Genomic DNA, 20764 nt, shown 5'->3' on the forward strand with positions numbered 1-20764 from the left:
TGGTGGCATAGTGCCTAAGGCATTTGACTGCTAACCAGAAGCCTGGTGGTTCAAACCCACCAGCCACTCCTTGGAAGGAAGTTTGGGCAATCTACTTCCATAGTGATACTGCCTTGGAAACCCAAGGAGGGGTCGCTATGAGTCAGATCCAGCTTACAGCAGTGGGTTTGGTTTGGTTGGTTCCAATGACCAAGATAAGTGTGACCTTAGCGCCTGAAGGTTAACCTTCATGTTCCTTGCCCCTAAAGCCAAGTAGCCCAGTGCCTAAGGCTATGGATAGGTCTTACGGTTCCTGATAGGGCCTGAATTGTTGTCTAGTCCAAATATGATTCTCATTTTATATCTAGTCTCTGCTTGCACACCTTCTGTGATGAGAATTTTTATTCTCCCCAGTAGAAAATATAATGAAATAAATTTGGGATTAGCAATATGGAGAGTTAGGTTTGAGTCCCTGCTGTACCACTAGTGTGATCTTTGATAAGTCCTTTCACATTTCTGGACTTCAGTTTCTTCATGAGTGAGATGGTGATGGAGGAGTCAATTTGCTTTAGTTTGTGTTGGTTTAGCTGCTGAAATAAGTGGTCCTCAAATATTCAGTGGCTTTAAAAAAAAAGTTTCTTCAATCATGGGAGAAAGAAGGCTGCTTATGCATAGGGAGACAGCTCAGGGAGCAGGAGTGCATGGAGGGATGGACACTGGGAATGGGAAGAGGTAACTATGGGGAGGAAGTGGGAGGGGAGCTGTTGCATTGAGGAAGTGGGAGGGGAGCTGTTGCATTGTGGTAAACTGTGGTCAATGTCATGAGACAAAGTGTATGTGAACTGCTGTATAGAAAGTGAATTTGCTCTGTAAATCTTCACCCAAATCACAATTTAAAAAAAGAAGAAGAAGAAGAAGAAGTTTCTTTCTTTCTCATGTAACATCCAGGGTAAGGGTTGCAGATTGGCAAGAGAGGGGGAACTTTGCTCCATGTAGCTGTTCAAGGATCCAAGCAGAACTGATGGCAGTTCTGCCAGTATCAATACATGGCTTACAAGGCCACTCTACAGTTGTAGCCTACAGGAGGGCAGAAACCTCATAGGAAATTTTTTTATGATCCAGACCTAGAATTGGTGCATATCACTTTTACCCACATTCTATTGCTCAGAATGCAGTCACATGGTCACACAAAACTTCTAAACATGCTGAGAAATGTAGTATAGCTGTGTGTCAGGTTGAAAAAGAATTTATTTTGGTAGCTAGCTAATTTGTTTACATTTTTCTCTGCTCAGCCTTACAAAGCAAGCCTCTTCTACAGAGTTGGATGATCTCTAAAGGCCCCTACCTCAGTTCTGAAATCCTAGATGTGTTATGAACTAGGCTCCTGGTACTCATATGGCCCTGCTTGAGGTGGTTTGGAACTCACCTAACCTCTCTGGCCACTAAGGACCAGCAGTCCGGCAGTTCAGTCCAGTGCAATGCCTCTGAAAAGCCAAAGAAGGAAAATGGAGATACCAGTCATGCCACCAGGGCACCACATTAAACTAAGGTGTCTTTGTGCTTCTTGTCTCCACAGCATGGGTAGGAGCCCTCGCTATGGGCATGGTCTTCTTCTGTTCTCCCATTGTGAGTATATTCACTGACCGTTTGGGCTGCCGAATCACAGCAACTGCAGGGGCTGCTGTTGCTTTCATTGGTCTCCATACCAGCTCCTTCACCAGGTAAGGCTAAGGGTAGCTGGACATTTTCCCAAGGGTGAAGGTTGGCTTCTTTCTGGGCTTCAGCTAGAAACACTCTTCTCACTGCAGATCCCCATGACCTTGGCCTCAAGATCCTTGCTCCAGGATTCATTGTCCAATGGGACTCATCTAGATAGGGAATATTTCCAAAGAAGACCTAAGAGTTTCAAGGTTTGGGAGGAGCCCAAGCCTGGGAATTCATACAACTGGGCCCAAGTCCAATTTTGCCCAATGAATGCCTGTGGAACAATTGATGAATCCATTCCCCCCACTGGGACTCAATTTCTATATCTGTAACATGAGGGGATTGGACCAGATGATCTTCTCATCTATTCCAGCCCTGCTATTCTATTCTCCTCCAACATGCGACACATCTCATGACCCCACCTTCCTTCCCAGAAATGAGCTACTCAAGTGGAGCCTATTTGAACATCTAGCATTCCAGGATTTCTGAGGGAATCTTTTGAAGAAAAAAAGGTCTTCTAAGCCCAAGGATGTTTAACATTTCTGGCCCTTTTCCAGGCATCTCTGCCTGCCAATGCATGGATGGATTTGGGACAAAAATTCGTGTCTTTGTCATGAAAAAAGATGTTTGGATGTTTAACACTGTCCTAAGTTTGAACAGGTACAGCTACCCAGATGGGCCTAGGCTAAATGCAAACCCTAGTCTCACTGACAGAACTTGGTACAGTCAGGTGAGGAGCAGGCCATAAGTTTCTTTTTTCTGCTTTCTTTTCTTCAAAACCTGCAGAAGCATGTGTGTAGGGGATGGAATAACTGAAGACCCTACACCACACCCTGAGGAATGTGGGATTCCTAAAAAATAAAATAAAAAAAAAATACTCTGTTGACTCTCTGCCAAAGACACTTTGGAAGTTTTTGTACCTCCTACTTCCAATCTGCCTGAGATGAATTAGGAAAATAGAAGCCTGGGGACCTGGGAATGGCCATAGTGACATGTCTGGAATGAGGGCAGAGCTAACTTGTCAGAGACTTGCTTTTTGAGCTTGGCTTCCCAGAGAATGACCATGGATATGTTCTTTAGGACTACCAGAGGAGAATGTTAATTGTGTTCTGCCACAATTGGGTCCTGTGAGGGTAAACCAGCTTTCTTTATGACTTGAGCATTTCCAGCCACCCGGCCTACACTCCAAAGAGCTTGGATTTGGCCTGCTATGATTTCTTGGCACTGTCTCATTCAATTGGTATAGAGGAGGTTAATAAGCATGTCCTGGAACCTGCTCAGCCCTTCCAGTGAAGCAGCTCAAAAACCTTTTCAGGACCCCTCTAGTGATCAGCTTCATTTGCCCTCTGTAAGGCTGGTGCCTAGCTCTTTATGTGGAAGAGCTAGGCCTCAGACAAAGCTCCAGTCCCAGCACTGCACTGCTGAACAGAACAAAATGTAAACAAATTATCAACATATGAATCCCATTTCCCTTCCAATCCACATGGGTTCAGTTACAGGAAGAGACGGAAATCAGATGTGGTGTTTTCTCCTGGTGCTCATCTTTAGGCATGCTGGAGTAGGCATTCTGTTCTCTAGCCCCTAGTTCCCTCCTCACTCCATTTGCTCTTTCTGTATGGACATCTTCAGAGCCAAAAATCTTTCTGGATGGCTTCACAAGCAGTAGAAAAGTGTTTCTGCCTGTGGCTAGTCCTCCAAGTCATCCTTACAGTTGTCTGACTCAGGGCTCTGATTTCCCTTGGATGGCATGAAATGGGTCAGAGTGCAGGCACGGTTTGTGAGGCTTTAGCAAGCGCAACTCAAAGGCCTTCTGTCCTGGAGCCCAGATAGAAATAGATTCACCATACAACACCCTTAACTGAATCCCATGCTTTGTTTCCACCAGCCCCCTTCCCAAAGTTCTAATTCCTCTCCCTTACACAAGGCTCCCAGCCCAGGCCAAAAACCAAAAGTGCTTCAAGAATCTAATGGAAGCAAGCTCCAAGGAACCTGACAGAATAGGAGCAGTTGGCTTCTCTGTGTGTTCCAAGTGAAGGCAAACCATTTGAAACCAGAGCACTTACTCATGTCCAGTTAATGCAAGCAGATGGAGAACAGTGATTATGGGAGATTTCTTGGAAACATGCATGATAGAACCACATCATCTCTGCAGCATAGGCTCAGCCCTTTAGTATGAGACCTGGGTCTATCCATGGGGATGAACTACCTGACCATGGAGAGAATTAAATAAGTAAATGGGCAGATAAGGTGTGTTCCAAAACATATGGAAGCATAAAAAAGAAACAGAATTCTTCATTAGGCTGTGCAAATATTGTCTGGGGGCAGAGGGCTGGCCAAGCTGACCTGCCCATGACCTTTTTCCTTCTAAGACTTTGCCTTCTGTTACAGAGACTTAGGGCCACAGCAGGTTCAAAGAGTTTTAAGCCAAGAGCTGTGTTGGCCAGGCCCTCAACTTCTTTGAGGCTCCACTTCCCATTTGGCAACCAACCTGGCTCCCTCAGCCTCAGGCTACTATGGAGAGCTAAGCCATGTCCAGCAACAGAGGCAAGGATCTAGAAGTTAAAGGGACTCCTCACCTCAGGATCCCCAGGGGTGTCTCAAGAGCTTTAAACATGAAGAAAGACACTAAAGAGTCCTATGGAGGGTCTCAACCTTTCAGCATCAGAGATATTTGTAAATTTTTTATTACTACTTTGGATAAAGTTGTGGCCACCAGCCTATCCATGGTGGATAGTGGCTATGGCTATGGCTTATCCAAGTCTCAGTGAGCAGTGAGGTGAAATTGTAGTCCCTCATCTAGCCTTTGCGTAGGCTGGTTCTGGCTTTCTTTTGAAAAATTCTATTTGATGGGGTGCTGTGGAATGATTACTAGAGTCACACAGACCTGGACTCAAATCCAAGCTTTATTGATCCTTGATTATGTAACCTTGGGCAAATACTTTACCTCTCAAAGCATCTGCTTCCTCATCTGCAAAATGGGGATCAGAAGGCCCTGTTCCTTGTCTTCTCTGAGGATCAGTGGCAGGTGGGGCTGTGGATTTAGGGGGATGTGGAGGTCTTAAGGGAAAAAGGCAGGTGAATTGCTGATCAGGCTGTTGAGAACAGCTCTTGGTGTCTCCCCCACAGCTCCCTAAGCCTGCGCTACTTCACCTATGGGATTCTCTTTGGTTGTGGCTGTTCCTTCGCCTTTCAGCCATCCCTCGTCATCCTGGGCCACTATTTCCAACGCCGCCTGGGTCTGGCCAATGGTGTGGTGTCTGCTGGGAGTAGCATCTTCTCCATGTCTTTCCCCTTCCTCATCAATATGCTGGGGGACAAGATCAAGCTGGCCCAAACCTTCCAGGTGCTGAGTACCTTTATGTTTGTTCTCATGCTGCTTTCACTCACCTACCGGCCCCTCCTGCCCAGCTCCCAGGACACCCCAAGCAAGATGGGTGTCCATACCCTGCACCAGCGCTTTCTGGCTCAGCTCAGGAAGTATTTCAACATGCGAGTGTTTCGCCAACGTACCTACCGCATCTGGGCCTTCGGGATTGCTGCTGCTGCCCTTGGCTACTTCATTCCCTATGTACACCTGGTGAGGAATATGAGAGTGGGCCCACCCCACCTGGACCCAGGGAGCTGCCTTCAATCTGCCTAGAATTCATAGGGTGGGGGGTAGAGGATATTGAAAGGGCAGAGCTGAAAGTTTCAGAAAAAGACAAAACAGTGGTTGGAGAGACCCAGGGAGGGGAAGGGCGCAGGTTGAGGGAAGACTTTAATGGGAAATGAAAGGAGTTCCTCACAGGAAGGTCAATGGGCTGTGGTTTCCTCACTGATCAATCTAGATAGACTTTTAGGAGAAGATAGGCATTGTCTGGATGCAGGGGACTGGCCTAGATGGCCCAAGGATACAGTTTTCTAAGGTCTTTATGGTCAGACGATTTTGTTTAGGAAACAACACCCATTAGATCTCTCTTTCCCTCTTAGAGTTTCATAATATGTAGTAATCTATTAAATGTTCTTAAAAAAAAAAAAAAAAAAAAAAACTTGCAGCAAAAGAACCCATTTAGCTTTATTTAACTCAGCATCCACCAAAATTACATGGCCACAGAACCCTTGGTTGTAACCCAGTTGTCCTCTACAGACCTTGGGTTCCTTAGAATGTGCTTTTGGAAGATCTTTCTTTGGTGGATTCTTCTTTTTGATGGATTCTTCTCCCCTGCTGTCCTGCTTTACCCCAGACTATCAGTTCTGGGTAGATTAGGGAGATTGTAGAGGAACTCTTGGATTTTCTCAGCTGTTAGGAGTGTATTCTGTCCTGCCAGGGCTTGGAAGGGGCTTGGAGATACCCTACCCCTTTCAGATGCTGCTCAGAAGCCCAGAATCCAGGTAACCAAGGGAGACCTATACGGCCTTTTAGGTTGTTGGGAGCATTTAGAAAGATTGTCCTGGATTTAGGGCTACAGAGGAGAAGGCTGTTGCCCTGGTTTAGGAAAGTAAGCACTAAAGGGTTCTGGAAATGCCAACAGTTAGCTTCTCTTCCTCTTCCTGTCCTTGGGGACCTGGTGTTATACTTTTCAGATGAAGTATGTGGAAGAGGAGTTCTCAGAAATCAAGGAGACCTGGGTGCTCTTGGTGTGTATTGGGGCTACCTCAGGCCTCGGGCGTCTTGTGTCAGGCCGTATCAGCGATTCCATTCCTGGACTTAAGAAGATCTACTTGCAGGTGAGTATGGCCATCCTGTCCACTGTGGGAAGGAACAGCCTACCACAGATCCTAGGTTACCCCCAGCCTTTGGGATAACATGGTACGATGTGCAACTGCTGTGCACTGGGCTCCAACTCTGAAACCAGTTTGTTGTGTGACATGGGAAAATCAATCAAATTATCTAAGCCTCAGTTTCCTCTCTACTTTCAAATGAAGACAATCATCCTTATAGATCTTGATAGAGTAAGAATCTAATGAAAGCAGTGAATATGGGACATCTTAAAAACAAAACTAGTTGCTGTCGAATCAATTCTGGCTCATGGTGACCCTATGTGTGTCAAAGTAGAAATTTCCTCCATATGATTTTCCTGCTTGTGACCCTTTGGAATCAGATCACTAGGCCTTTTTTCTGAGGCATCCCTGAAAGGATTTGAACCTCCAATCTTTCATTTAGTAGCCAACTGCTTAAACATTTGTGCCACCCAGGGACTCCAGGTCCACTTTCAGAACATTTTAAAAAGAAGGTGTTATTTACAGTGGCCCCTCCATCTGTAAGGAAGAAAGTGAGGACAGGAGCTAGATGCTGTTCCCAGTGAGATCTGATCTCATTGCTATCCTCTCTTGAAGGGTCTTTGGCATCTGTAGCGCTCTATGGTCCAGTGTTTATCTCTTCTAGGTCCGGGCCAAGATCCATCACAATACTTCCAGAGCTACTTGGTACCAAGTTCCAAAACACCATCCTATAATGGATACAAAACAATTGCCAGAAGAGACTAGACCTCTCTTCTCCTCTTTAGCCCTATTTCCTCATTTTGCAATGGGAATAATTCTTATCTTGACTATCTCATCTCACAGATGAGTATCAAAAGAAATATAGGTGTGAGCAGACTTTGTGAAGTAAAATATGTTATAGCCATGTAAGGCTTTAATCTTTCTGACAGTGACACAAGGAGCTTCATGTTATGGGAAATAGCCACATGATTGTGTGAACTAGGCACTAGTCTGGTTAGAATAGAGACTATTGCTCAGGCTGTCTGCCTGTCTATGTGGCAGAAATATTGTCTTTCTGATTTGGCTTATGCTTTTCACTCCTGCACCTGGGCATACTAGAAGGTGACCAAGTGTGGAATCTCGTGCAGGGGTGAAGGCATTACCAGAAAACAAGTGGTCACAAATAATCCATTTGGAAGGTGACTGAGTTCTGATTCACTTGTCTGCTGGTGAAGCTCTAAAAACACTTCAAAGGGACCTTGACTACACTTACAGAAGGATTTCTCTCTCTTCTGGCAGCCCCCAGTGCTTTCTCAAATACCTTCAGATGTCTTGGTCAAGGATATGATTAAGATGTTCTGTTGTGTTAGACTCTTTGTTAGGTTTTCAGAAGCTGGTAAATCTGCTGTGTGCAAGTTAGAGGAGCTCTTATGGTTCATCAAGTCCAATCTCTCATTACACTGATGAAGATACCGGGCAAAAGCTCACACAGCCAGTAGTGGCAGAACTGAATTCCCATGCAATACTCTTCTCCTATTCCTATTTACCCTAAGTGATAGTTAGCAAAGACAAATCCTAGAGATCATAGGTGACTTGACCAAGGTCAAGCAAAGAAACTGTGATTGAGATAAACCAATTATGAACATTTGATTTACTATGTAAATATTAGCAAGTACCTTCTCTGGGTGGCTTTGTTCATAATTGTGGCTTTGCTAGCCTGTTCTACATGCCATCCCTGTAAGGTCTTCCTTGCCAGTATCAGCAGCTCGAAGATGCCAAAGTGTTCTAGAAATCAAGCTGAACTGGACTTGGGCCAGGTATTTATTTTGAGAAGAAATAGAAGGTTCTCCCTAGCCATATAGCTCATTTGATTTTCACAACAACCCCTAGGAAAGAAGTAGAGTCTGAGCAACCTTTCTTTCTCTATTGTTCAGAGGGTGCTCCAAAGGAGGGGAAGGTATTAGCTAAGCTTAGGACCTAGTACTTCTGCTGACCACTTCTCCCTCACCCATTCACCTTCTGCTCCCCATTTCCACTCTTACTTGACCCGGTTTTACCACCTAGAATAGTATAAAAATAATCTTAGGACATTATAGCTTAAACATATCTTCCTCAACTTGTAGTCTAAGTCCCTCATTTTACAAATTGGAGAACTGAGGCCAAAAGAGGGAAAGTGCATTGTACAAGCTTATCCTGCTAGTGAGTTTCACAAGTTGAGAGCATGGACAAAGGATGAATTTCTTTCTTTTGAACTCCTTAAGATTCCATCACAAGAATTTGGAGGCAGCCATTCACAACAGCTGAGTATACACAGCTCAAGGTTGTGAATAGCCACCCACAGCAAGCCCAGAAAGATTCACTAGACACTGTGATTCCTGCTACTGGCAAGGACAGGCACATGTGTCTGGTATTGAGCTCTTGCACATTCTGTCTGCCTATCTATCCAAAAAGAAAATGGGAAAGAAGGAGGAAGGGAAATGATAAACATGGGGAAGAAGTAGAAAGAGTACTGTTACATTGTGGGGATTGCAATCAAAACAAAATTGTTCAGTGGAAAACCAACTTGCTGTGTAAATTTTCACCCAAATCACAATTTTAAAAAAATAAATAAAGATCTTTAAGCCAGTGAGGGGGAAAAAAAGAAAAGAAGACAGTGAAAACCTACAGAACAGCCTCATTTGGGGCTAGTTCTTGAGGCCCGATTCTCAGTTCCAAGAGGGATTTTCAATTTCATAATCCTGGAGAGAAACAGCTTGATACAATAGGTAGTAATTAAAACAAAAACAAACAAACAAACAAACAAAAAACTCACTGCCACTGAGTTGATTCCGACTCATAGCGACCCCCATTGGGTTTCAGAGGTGGTAAATCTTTATGGAAGTAGATTGCTCCATCTTTCTTCCGTGGAGTGTTTGGTGGGTTTGAACCACCAACCTTCTGGTTGGAAGTCAAATGCCTTAGGCACTACACGACCAGAGCTACTTAGGTAGTAATTAGCCCATTCAAATCAGTTAATGGATGGAGGTCTTTTGCTATATAATGACATTAATTCTTAATTGTCACAAGGGGCTTGGCTGATAGTTGGGTCTGGTTTTAACTCATAGTTGTGTGGTATGAATCTAGAGGAGAAGCAAGGGCTGTCTGGGTTCTTATTCCTAGCTTCTGCCTAGCTATCCCAAAACAGCCTGGGTAAAGTTCAAAGATCCCCCAATAAAGAGATTTCCTCAGATGGTATGGCCAGCACATTTGTCCTCCTCTCCAAAAACCAACAGATCAACCTAACAAACTCACTGCCAGCAATAATACAGAAAATCATTAGAGCATGAAACAGCCTGATTCTTCTGCTTCTTTCATGTGTTTCTGGGTAAGTTAGCTTGCCTCTACAAAATATTGAAAAATCCTTGGGCCATGGTAAACAAGTTGGATCTTAGCTCTGGCCCTGGGAAGACCTGATCTGTTGGCAGCTGCAGGTGGGGAGAAGGGGGTCCTTTTTCTGCCTGCAGTCCAGGTCTCCAGTCTGGCTCACAAACACGGGATACAAATGAACTTAATCAAAAGACAGCTGTGTTTCCAGTGACTCATCCTTATATTTAGAGAGAAAAACCAGCCTCTGGAAAGGCAGTTTCTTTGCTTTGAAAACATTTTGTTGTGCCCAAAGATATCCTAGCGGCTTTTCAGTGCCTTTGGGCTGGCTTTGGGCTCCCTAGACACCTTCCCAGTGGCTTGGTTCTCTTGAAAGACTGATTTGTTGTTCTCTCAGGGTGCCCAGCCAAGCCTAGAGGCTCCCAGAACCATAAGAAACTTGGGTGAACCTCCCAATGGTCTCCTTCATGCAAAGGTGTTTTCTAAACTCAGATCCCCATAAAAATGAGCAGTGGTTCCTTCCGCATTTCAGGAAGCAGTGCCTTTCATTCAAGCCTAGGTCTACTCCTCATGCAAGACATCTTTGCTCCCTCCCAGCTTCCTCTTCCAATCCCTAGGAACATCAACATGGCTTATTCTCAGATTCCTAGGGTAATCAAATTCAGGATTAGAAAGCAGATTCACCCTTTACCTCAAGGTCCAATGCAAAGACAAACCTCTTGAAGCCAGGGCCCATACCCCACAGCCACCCTCATTTTTTTTTTTTTAATCCTGACATCATCACAGTTAAACAGAGACTCTCTTAAAGACTTTGAATCCATCAATGTAAAAGTTAGAAGGTGCCTGAGACACCAGTTAGTTCAACTGCACTCCCTGTTGACACCCTCCTGTCCCATTTAATAGATAGTAGAAATGAGGCCCTGAGAAAGGACATGTGATTTACTATGTGGCTTTGGCTGACCAGCACAGCATGACCTCAGGCCCTTGCTCCCCCAGGTCATCTCTTTCCTGCTCCTGGGCCTGATGTCCATGATGATTCCTCTGTGTCGGGGCTTCGGGGGCCTCATCGTTGTCTGCCTCTTCCTGGGCTTATGCGATGGCTTCTTCATCACCATCATGGCCCCCATTGCCTTTGAGCTGGTGGGCCCAATGCAGGCCTCGCAGGCCATTGGCTACCTTCTGGGCATGATGGCCCTACCGATGATTGCTGGGCCCCCCATTGCAGGTGAGGTTGCTATTCCAAGGAGGGCATAAGTGGGGGGAGTCCTGTCTTTGTTGGGCTCTAGTTCTCCTGAGCATATCTGCCTGAGGCCTCTCTTTCTCTTATTCTTTGTCTTAACAGTCTTATCAGAGTGCATGAAATGCCTTACCACTACTGGTGGAAGAAGCTAAGAGTACATACATGCATGGGTTCGTTTTACGGAATGAGTTTTCCACGATTGAATATCTGTTTTAATGGGGTTTTTAGTATAGACAGCATGGCTACTTCAAGGTGGTTAAGTGAAATAAATGAATTTTGCCTCCTTAACCATTCTATTAATCCAATATCCTCTGTCTCCACAGGCAAGAGATTATTTGCAAGGCAGCTGGGTAAGAAGAGAGGAGAAAGTAGCCCTAGTTTTAAGATTTAGACACATTCCCCTCTTCTACTGGCTTCTGAACTAAGCTTGTGGATAAGATTTGATTAAGGTCAGACCTTAGGACTAGGTCAGTGACTCTCACTTCCATTAAGTGACAGGCAAAGTGGTGGCTTGGCATCTTTCAGAACTCACAGTTTCCGCCTCCACTCTCCCAGAAGAGCATTTTTGGTACCCCAGGGGAATGCAGAAAACAAAGGAAAATCAATGAAAAAGGAACTCCATTTTTTTCCCCTATATTATTTATTGCGAACACTGTGTCATGGGCTATTCTCTCCTAGGCTGGTCAACTGGACTAACTCAACAAATATTGTGCAACGTCTTATGAGGGCACTACTCATGCTGTATAATAGTGGCCAGAACTTTCTCTCAGGCCCCTTGAGCAACAAGCCATACTGCCTACTGGGGGATGAGAACTTCTACCTAGTCCCTGAACCCAAAAGCGCTTACTTTCTGAGCAGCCCAAGGGCCTTGTTGCTTTTCCTAACCAATGTCTCTGGGCTCATCCTCCCTCTGAGGTGAGCTCCTAGAGGTGAGCAGGGGAAGCCTGTGTCCCATGACAAACACATCCACAGTATTGGTAGCTTGGAGGGACCCAGAAGGCCCAAACATATCTGTAGCTTGAAGGAAGGGTACACATACAGCCTCTCTTAAAGCAGATGGGAATCCAACTGAATTGTTCCATAAGAACACTCTAGCCTAAGTTGAGGTCAGGGAGAAAGGTATATCACTATGAACAAGCCAAGACCTAGCCATTTTCTTAGTTACCAAGTGCTTTAAACAGAAGTTAGTTTTCAATCAGGGTCTTCACTGTGTTAGTTATTTCTATGGATCTCTATCATAGTTTCTGGTGACAGCCATCAATCCTTGGCATTCACTGGTGTTCTTTGGTGCTTCTTGGCATTCCTTGGTGTCTGTCTTCCCCTGTGTACATATATCTCTGTATCTACTCTGCTGTTTTTAAACTCAGAAGTAATTAAGTTTAGGACTCACCCTACTCTGGTATGGCCCCACTAACATAATAGAAACAACTATTTCTAAACAAAGTCGTATTTACAGGTACAGAGGTTTAGGGTTTAAAATATTTGGGAGGACAAAATTTAATCCATAACACCCATCTTCTGTGGAGTCCTTTTAAATTATTTCCTAACTCCATAACTTGGAGTGATGGGAAGTTAGCCTTATCAAAGTCACAAATTTAAGAGAAGTTTCAATAGCTTCTTTCATAATGAGCATTAACCCCAAGAGCCTGCAGCCTTAGTACTTCAGGGAGGAGTCACCTGCCCTTATAGTACAAGTTTTATTTCTTCCTTCTAGGAATGTTTGAGTTTAAAGGGCTCTTGAGTCAAGACAGTGCAGGTCAAGGTTCTCTGGAGAGGCACTGTAAGGCCCCTTGTAGGGCAGAGAGCACCTTTGGGCAGTCAGGCAAAGTTGAACTTGACTTGTCTCTCTTGATTATTGCAGGGCTTCTCCGCAACTGTTTTGGAGACTACCATGTGGCCTTCTACTTTGCCGGTGTGCCCCCCATCATTGGGGCTATAATCCTCTTCTTCGTCCCTCTGATGCATCAAAAGATGTTCAAGAAAGAGCAGAGGGATTCCAGCAAGGATAAGATGTTGGCTCCTGACCCGGACCCCAACGGGGAGCTGCTGCCAGGCTCTCCCACCCCTGAGGAACCTATCTAATTCCTCTTTCTTGCCATTGTATGCTCCTTCCCAGCCATTCCTCTTCACCCTGCTCTGCTCAGCATTTATATTTTTGCACCAGCACACTCTTTCCCAAACCTGTGCACATAGCATTTCAGTCACCTGACCATCCCCTTGGAGCCAAAACTCCAGGTGTTCCAATCCCATTAACCAAAATTTCCCTATGAATGCCTTTAAACTTGCCAGGGTCCTTCTCCTCCCAGGATATGGGGAAGCTTGAGATCACCCCCTGGCCCTTGGAACTTCTTCCTCAGGGAAGAAGGGGATGGGACCTCTTGGCCCCAGCTTGTTAGTCACCTACTAAAAGCAATTCCTAAAGGTGCTACTGTGTCTCTAGAGCCTAGTGGGGAGAACTAAGCCTCTGTGTTTTGAGGAGTTGATTGCCATCTGTCCTTGGGAGCTGTTGGCAAAGGGGAGGGCTATGTTGGGGAAGCAGAATGAAACACAAAGCCCTGTTTAACCTCAGAGTCTCTGAAGGCTGTGGCTTCCTAAGATGTGTGGGTGCCACCATTTGACAAGTATACAGGCAGTCTCCCCATCATACAACTGGTTAATAGTCTGCTTCTTTCTTCTTTTCTTCCTTTTTTCCTCTACTGCCTCCTTCCCCTTCTCTTGCCTATTTCTTTTTATGACTATCATAGACACATGGCTATTTGGAGAAAGGAGGGATCCAGAGCTTAAGCCAATTAGCCTCACCTTGGCCCAGCCCACCCTTGACATTAGCATCAATCCCACTCATCTCAGGCTGAGCCATATCTCACTTTTTGGCTCAAGCTGATAGAATCATAGACTGGAAAAGTAGAATATCATATTGAGAAGGGACATTAAACAGCATAGAATTCTACTCACCAATTTTATAGACTTCCCAGGCTAATGTATTAACCTGGAGGCCCTCAAATCTCCCTACCCTTATATCCACCTGTCAAAATGTGAAGAAACTCCTTTCATCTCAGTAGGCAGAGGAAGACTGATGACAGGGAGATGGCATGGTCCTGGGAGGAGCAGTGTTACCAACATAGTGAAGAACCAACTTCTCCATCTCGCATTACTCATGACATGTCAATATTTCCAACCTGGGTCAGGCCAAGGAAGGGACTGCTTTAGGAAAACTCCCATTCCCAACCTTGATCCCAAAATGGTACAAGCAGCAGCTGCACATAGGTTTGGACAATTTGTTTTAGGAAAGGGAAGCCATCCTAGCCTTTACCCCCTAGTGTGTCCCCAGTACTGAACACTCTGGGACATTCTGCATAGGAAGTTGCCACAACCCCAGCAGGCATGAAAGATGCCAGGAAAAATGGACTCTAGACCATCTGCATCCCTCTGAAATGGGTGCCAGCTGCTTCTTAGTGCTCAGGCTCTGGGCAACTGTTTTGCTGAAGAGCACCCCCAGTGTTCCTGTCTAGGGATGGAGGGCACTGTAAGGCTGTATCCAACTTGCACAGCTCAGCTTATTAGGAGCTCAGCCTCTCTCTTCCACTTCAACTCTTTGTGTCTCCTTCTCCCTTCTCTGAACCTTTGTCTGTTGTGTTCCTGTCACCCCAGTCTTTCATCTTTTTGCCAGACATCCCCAGCTATCACTAGGAGACAACAGTGACTTGCCACCCCAAGTCAGGGCCATCCTGGGGCCAGGAGGATGAGGTCACTCCTGAGGGGCTCCAAAGAGGGCGAAGGTTCACACCCATATTATTTTTCCGTTACAAACAGGCAGCTGGGTCATGATTTGCCCCTGATGGTTTCATTCAAGGCCAAAGTCCTGAGCCCCCTGTCTTGGTCTCAGTCCAGCTCTTATCAAATCCTCAAAAGAAAATTCACTGGTTCTTGGCTCTGTGGATGAAAATGGGTCCAGTTATTACCCAGTTAATCCAAACAACAGTGGAGCAGAAGTTGGGCCCTAGGAATCTTGTAACACCCAGGAAAGACCAATGAAAATGCTGGAGCAGTAAAGCCCTAGCTTCCATTTCTCCTTGCCTTGCCTCCACTGTGTTACTAGAGAATGGTTTTTCTGGGCCTCCTTTGTTGCTCATGGTGCAGATAGCTCTTAAGAACCAGGCTGCCACCTACTTCTCTCCAGATGAAGGAAAGACATTCACAGGTCCAGCTTTGCCCATTCAGATATCACATAATGTGGAAGGGTCAATTTACTTCTTCCACACATGTGCATGTGCACATATGGGCTTGTATGCTTTTGGAGAATGCTGGTTGGTGAAAACAACACAGTATTAATAGTTAGGGTAGGAAGCAGCCTTTTATGCACCACAATTGAATCTAGGAGAATGAACAAACTTTAGGAGCTCGAGACCTGGGACATTAAAATCCTCAAGGGGTTTGGAACAAAATAAACTGATATAAAATCTAGTTTTTGTATGTACATTGCCTTCAAGGGTGAAATAACCCTAACCTAGTTGAGAGCAGAACAATTAGCATCAGGACGGAAATCTCACTTTAAATCAAATTTTTGCTAAGGTCTATGCTTTCTGTGGGAGCAGGAATTGGAAAAGGAGATATATGGAGGACTGGAGTCTGGTGGGTTGGTCAGGACTGGATTTTTTTTTCTTTTGAGGGAGCTCTGAAGTGAAAAAAGTAGTTACTTCACAAAATGGAACATGGTTACTAATTGAGTTGGAGTAGAGGCCCCCAAAATATGACCATCTTGTTACAAACATGCCATGTTGAAAATCAGCAAAGATCTTAGCAATAATCCAAACCAGCTCCCTTTTCTCTCCCTTAGGTTATTGGTGAGGAACCTGAAGAGACTGGCATAGTTGGGTCACATACCCAGGCAGCAACAGAGCCTAAAATTGGGGGTGATGCAAAAGAGAGACATACAAGAATGACAAAGCCAGGAGTAACCTTAGAGACTCCCTTTCCATACTCTGCATTGAGTTTAAGTGGGGAAACTGAGGCCCAGAGATGAAGGGACTGCCACAGGTTCACACAGTTTATCAGTGAAAGAGCTGGCTGAAACTTGAACCCAGATAATTAATTTCCAGTCCAATCCAAACCCCTCATTTTACAGATAAGGAAACTGGACTAGGGAGAGGAAATTAACTTGCTCACTTCATTCAATCAACAACTATGTAGTGAGCCTATTTCCAATAGAATGTCAGCAGTATCAACTTTGAGCAAAAACAAAAACTAAGCAAAGTCTGACTTTTAGCATACCCTGTGTCTTCACCATTTCCCCCACCCCTCAACCATCATATACTTTTATTATTATTATTATTGTGATGTGGGTGAAAGTTTACAGAACAAATTCATTTTCCATACAACAGTTCATATACATTTTGTTTCATGACATTGATTGCAATCCCCACAATGTAACAGCTCTCTTCCCACTTCCTCCTTGTGGTTACCTTTGCCCTGTGTCCTTCTTTCCCATGCATTGCTGCCCTCTGAGTTATCTCCTTGTGCAAATACTGCCCTTCTGATCTCCCATGTCAACCAACATATACTTTTGGTATTTTCTCTTCCCAAGCACTCCAGACCTTAATGCAGTCTTGGGCTTGGAAAGCTGGTTTCACTTACTCCCTCCCAACCCCAGCAACCCAAGAGGTACGAATGAAGTCCATCACCATAAGGCCATACACTGGGTGGGAAGGGGGTAAAGGGAAGGGAATGATTTTCTTTGGGAGAGAGTAGATTACTACCCAGTTTTTGGCTATTGTCATCTTTTCCCCCATTCAGTGCTAGATATCCAGCCTCTTGATCTCCTAATGAGGCTAATTACTCTATAAAATTGCCTGGCCCCAAGCTCTCCTACCCAAAATCTGCTTCCTCCTCAGTACCTCCTCCAGCAACTTTAAGGCACCAGTCTGATCACCCAGGATCATTAGATTTCATAGCTGTTAAATCTCATAATTTATAAGACCATATGCTCTCCTACAGAGCCTTTTCATGTCTGAAAATGCAGCCACCAGTTCCCTGCTACATCACAGCAGCAGACGGGGGATTACAGGTGCCCTAAGAAACCCCAGTATTTGACAGCTGGTGTCTAGACAGGGTAGGTGCTGTAACCAGAGCCTTTCAGGTAGATTCTTTAATTCTAATAAGCTGAACTGTAGAAGACACAGCAGAGGTACAAGGAAAAGGAGTAGTATAGGAGGCTTTGCTGCAGGAGGTCCTTTGACTCCTTCCTTTCAGCTCTCTCTAGCAGTCACCCAGAGAGATCCGTGCCTGCTTTTCAAGTCATTTCACCAATATTTTCTAGAGGCCTTCTATGTGTCATGAACTCTGTTAGAACTCAGGGACTTAAGAAATGAAAGGGATAGAGGTAGAGAAAGCAAAGGGAAGAAAACCAAAAGGAACTTTTTGAGATACCTTTTCTGACCCCAGGAACCCAGAGTGTACCAATTTAGGTGCCAAAACTCAATCCCTTCTGGAAGAGGACAGGGGTCATAACACTCATCAGGACAGAGCCCCTCTGCTCTTCTCCCAGCCACCAGACTCCCTGCAGCCAAAGTTGCACCAGAATGGATACCCGTGTGGGAGCGTTGGTTCCTTGCTGAGCTGAAGTCAGATAAAATTAGCCCATTGCTCACATCTAACAAGCATCAGAGCCCTACTCCAGCTGGGAGAAGGGGAGGGCAGCTGGACCAGATCACTTTCACACCTGCGGCCACCCAGACAGATGGTCTGGTGTGGTGTCCCAGGCCCAATACCGCTTCATTGTAGGCTGTGACCACAAGGGGTGGGATGAAGGAGGGGGTAGGTTAGAGATCAGCAAAGCAACTTCTCTTGCGGTGTCTTTTGACCCACCTCTTCTTTCCACGGAGCTGGCTCTGAGCTCACCTGCTAAAGGGCCCCTGTGATTCATGGACTCTGATCTCAAATTCTGGAAGGTGGGAGAGAAAAAGGGGTGATTACCTCACTTATACCTTCCTTTCTCCCTGTACACCCATCCTCCACTGCCCTCTCAAAGCCTGGGCAGAGGAATTCCAGGCTGGGGGCTTTGAATCAGTACAATTTCCCACCAGGTTTCCACGCCCACCCTACACTCCAGGAACGATTTCGTATGGGAGATGGGACTGGGAAGTCCCTGGGTCCGACCCCTGGTCTCCAGTCACACTGGATTGAAGGGGGTGATTTTCTGCTCTTCCCTGGGCCTACATCCATCTCTCCATCTAGGAGGAGCAATAACTCCGGAGACGCGCCACGGAAACGCATCTGCTCCTACTAGTCTGAAATCCAATCCTCCCCAGATTCTTGACCTTTTCCTCCCAGAGGAAGGGAACTGGAAGGTGGGTGGAAGGGCCCAGCCACTGACCCCATCTACTATCCCACAAGCCAGAAAGAAAGAAAGCAGCTACTGTGTGTCCAAAACTCATCACCTCCCCTATCTTGCGCCACTCATCCTCTGCCCATGCCACCCCCACAACCAGCGGCAATGGGGATGGCACCCCCACCCAGCGTTAATCAGAGCCCTCAAGATGACCCAGGCTGGGCTTGCCTAGAACTCCTCCCTCCTCCTTTCCCACCACCACCCTCATCCACAAGGCCTCAAGGGCAGGGCTGGGCCACAGCCATCAAAGGACCCAGGTGATTCCTGGAAGATAGCCCCTTGGAAAAAGGGGCCTTATGGAAGAATGGCCACCAGGAAATGACTTCTCCATAGGCACCCATCCTCCTCTACCCTCTGCTCCAGCCTTTTGCCTCCCTTGGTGGGGCTTCAGTGCCACTTTCTCCACACAGACCAGCCCAATGGAGCTGCAGAAGACTTGACCCACTCCTCAAACCCCTCCACCAGTCCCTGTAAAAACTATTGCAGAATGACAGGGGACAACCACACTGGCAGGAGTTCCCAGCTCAGGCTTGCTCCCCAACCACACAGTTCACCAGATCCCATCCAGGGAGAAGTCAGCCCCACACCCCCATCAGCTGTCATTGGTTCACACATTGAACTAGCAGAATTCCTTAGGCTTGGAAACCCTCCCCCAAACCTGAACAGTAAGAAGGACCAGATGATCCTAAGACCAGACCTCCTCAATTTGCTCCTGCCTAATGCTCCTCTAGGAACTATGGTGGTGTAGTGCCTAAGGCATTTTGCTGTTGACCAGAAGGCTGACAGTTCAAACCCACCAGCCACTCCTCAGAAGGAAGGCTGAGTAATCAACTTCCGTAGTGATACCACCTCAGAAACCCAAGGAGGGGTCGCTATGAGTTGGATCCGACTCCATGGCAGTGGTTGTGTTGCATTGCAACACTCCTCCATTCTACTCTTCACCATCCTGCCTCCTTAAGCTGCTTAACCAGGGCTTGCTGCCTAATTGAGGTAAAGGAAGGGGACAGGGTAACCAACTACCCTCCCTATCCACACACCCCCACATAACCATTCTTCCCCAAAAGTGGAGTATTCAGAGCAGGGGGGGCAGCCTTGTGGAAACTTCTGCCTTAAGGTCCTGGCAGCTGAAGTCCTGCTCAGGCCAGAATTTTCTCCTCTCGGACACACTGTCCTCATCCTTCACCTCCATGAACACAGGGTCTTCTTGCTCCCCAACCCTCCAACAGTGTATCTGGACAAGTGTTCCCTTCAATGTTATTAATACAGGCACCTTCATCTGTAGGTGGACAATTCACCATTTATAGAGACTCTCATATCTCTCATAACACTTGCCTCTACTTCCAACCCTGCTCTTATGCCTGTTTTACAGATGGGAAAATTGAGGCCCAGAAGGGAACTGAATGCCTGTTGCAAACCCCTTCTCCAAGTTCTTTTCCACTTCATGGAAAGCTTGCTTGCTGCACCTAGAGTCAACACCTGCTTGCCTAGGCCCACTCTGCCTGCCTCCCATGAAGGTTTTGAGCCAGGAGTAGCACCAGAGCCCCAAGATGGAGGCATTGGGCAGCAGAAATTGATCCAGAGTCCTTTTCCATCCTCAACAAACCTCCTCACCCTCTCTCCCCGATTCCAATCTCTCCCATGGATGGAAAGGGCATAAGAGAACATTAGGAATCTTTGCTCTGCCTGTGCCTGGGGGTACATGTCATTACCTTTTGGGTTTCTCTACCCCTCAAAATGGAGCTCCAAAATGAACTTTCCTGTACTTGCTTCTTCAGTCCTTCCATCATTACACAATTATTATTATTGAAGCTTATTTCCGAGGTCTTTCTTAATGTCCAGAGGCCTCCGAAGCATATTTTGTCTATGTTTATTTGGGAACTATGAGTAGCTCCTGGGAGGCCCTGCTTTCATAAGAAAGGATATATGTCCCTAGGAAGTCAATACCAGCTCTCTTGGGGTTGTCTTCTCTTCTAAACTTCCAGAGCTACTCTAAGTTACAGAGCATGGACATGGGGAAGAGAAGCAAATATTATGCAATTAAGGGAGGGGGAGCTCCCAAGGCAGCACTTGGGAAAAGAAAATGGGGAGACCATGTCTAAACCCCTGCACACATACCACCACCTCCCCTCAGGGAGGTGGACTTGTCCTGTGTATGCCTCCCAGCGGCTGTGGCCATTGTTGTTGTGTCCATTAGTCCTCCTCAATTCTCCTGTCCCCAGTTGATAAATTCCCTATATCTGGAAGTAAGCTTGGTGTCACCTAGTACCCCCCCACACACACACACACTCTAGTACATTATTTAGTGGCCAGCCTGAGATTTATTCTAAGTGTCCAACACCGAATAAAGGCTAACCTATAGCCTTTCCTTCAGGGTGAATAACTTCACACATCCAAGCCAGATTCCTTCAAAGTTA

At 45.9% G+C, this 20764-nt stretch overlaps 1 protein-coding gene across 1 annotated transcript in view; it reads left to right on the forward strand.

The window, feature by feature from the left end:
- The window catches only part of LOC103212791 (monocarboxylate transporter 8), a 21782-nt gene extending 8734 nt beyond the window's left edge, over positions 1–13048 (forward strand). The window contains exons 3-7 of the mRNA XM_007958734.1: positions 1556–1700; positions 4810–5260; positions 6247–6390; positions 10723–10951; positions 12828–13048. Coding sequence (XP_007956925.1) covers positions 1556–1700; positions 4810–5260; positions 6247–6390; positions 10723–10951; positions 12828–13048 — 1190 coding nt within the window. The remainder of the gene's footprint in view (positions 1–1555; positions 1701–4809; positions 5261–6246; positions 6391–10722; positions 10952–12827) is intronic.
- The last annotated feature ends 7716 nt before the right edge of the window (positions 13049–20764 follow it).

This window comes from Orycteropus afer, unplaced genomic scaffold (genome assembly GCF_000298275.1).
Source record: "Orycteropus afer afer isolate SDZICR_OR568_19922 unplaced genomic scaffold, OryAfe1.0 scaffold01103, whole genome shotgun sequence".
Lineage (NCBI taxonomy): Eukaryota > Metazoa > Chordata > Mammalia > Tubulidentata > Orycteropodidae > Orycteropus > Orycteropus afer.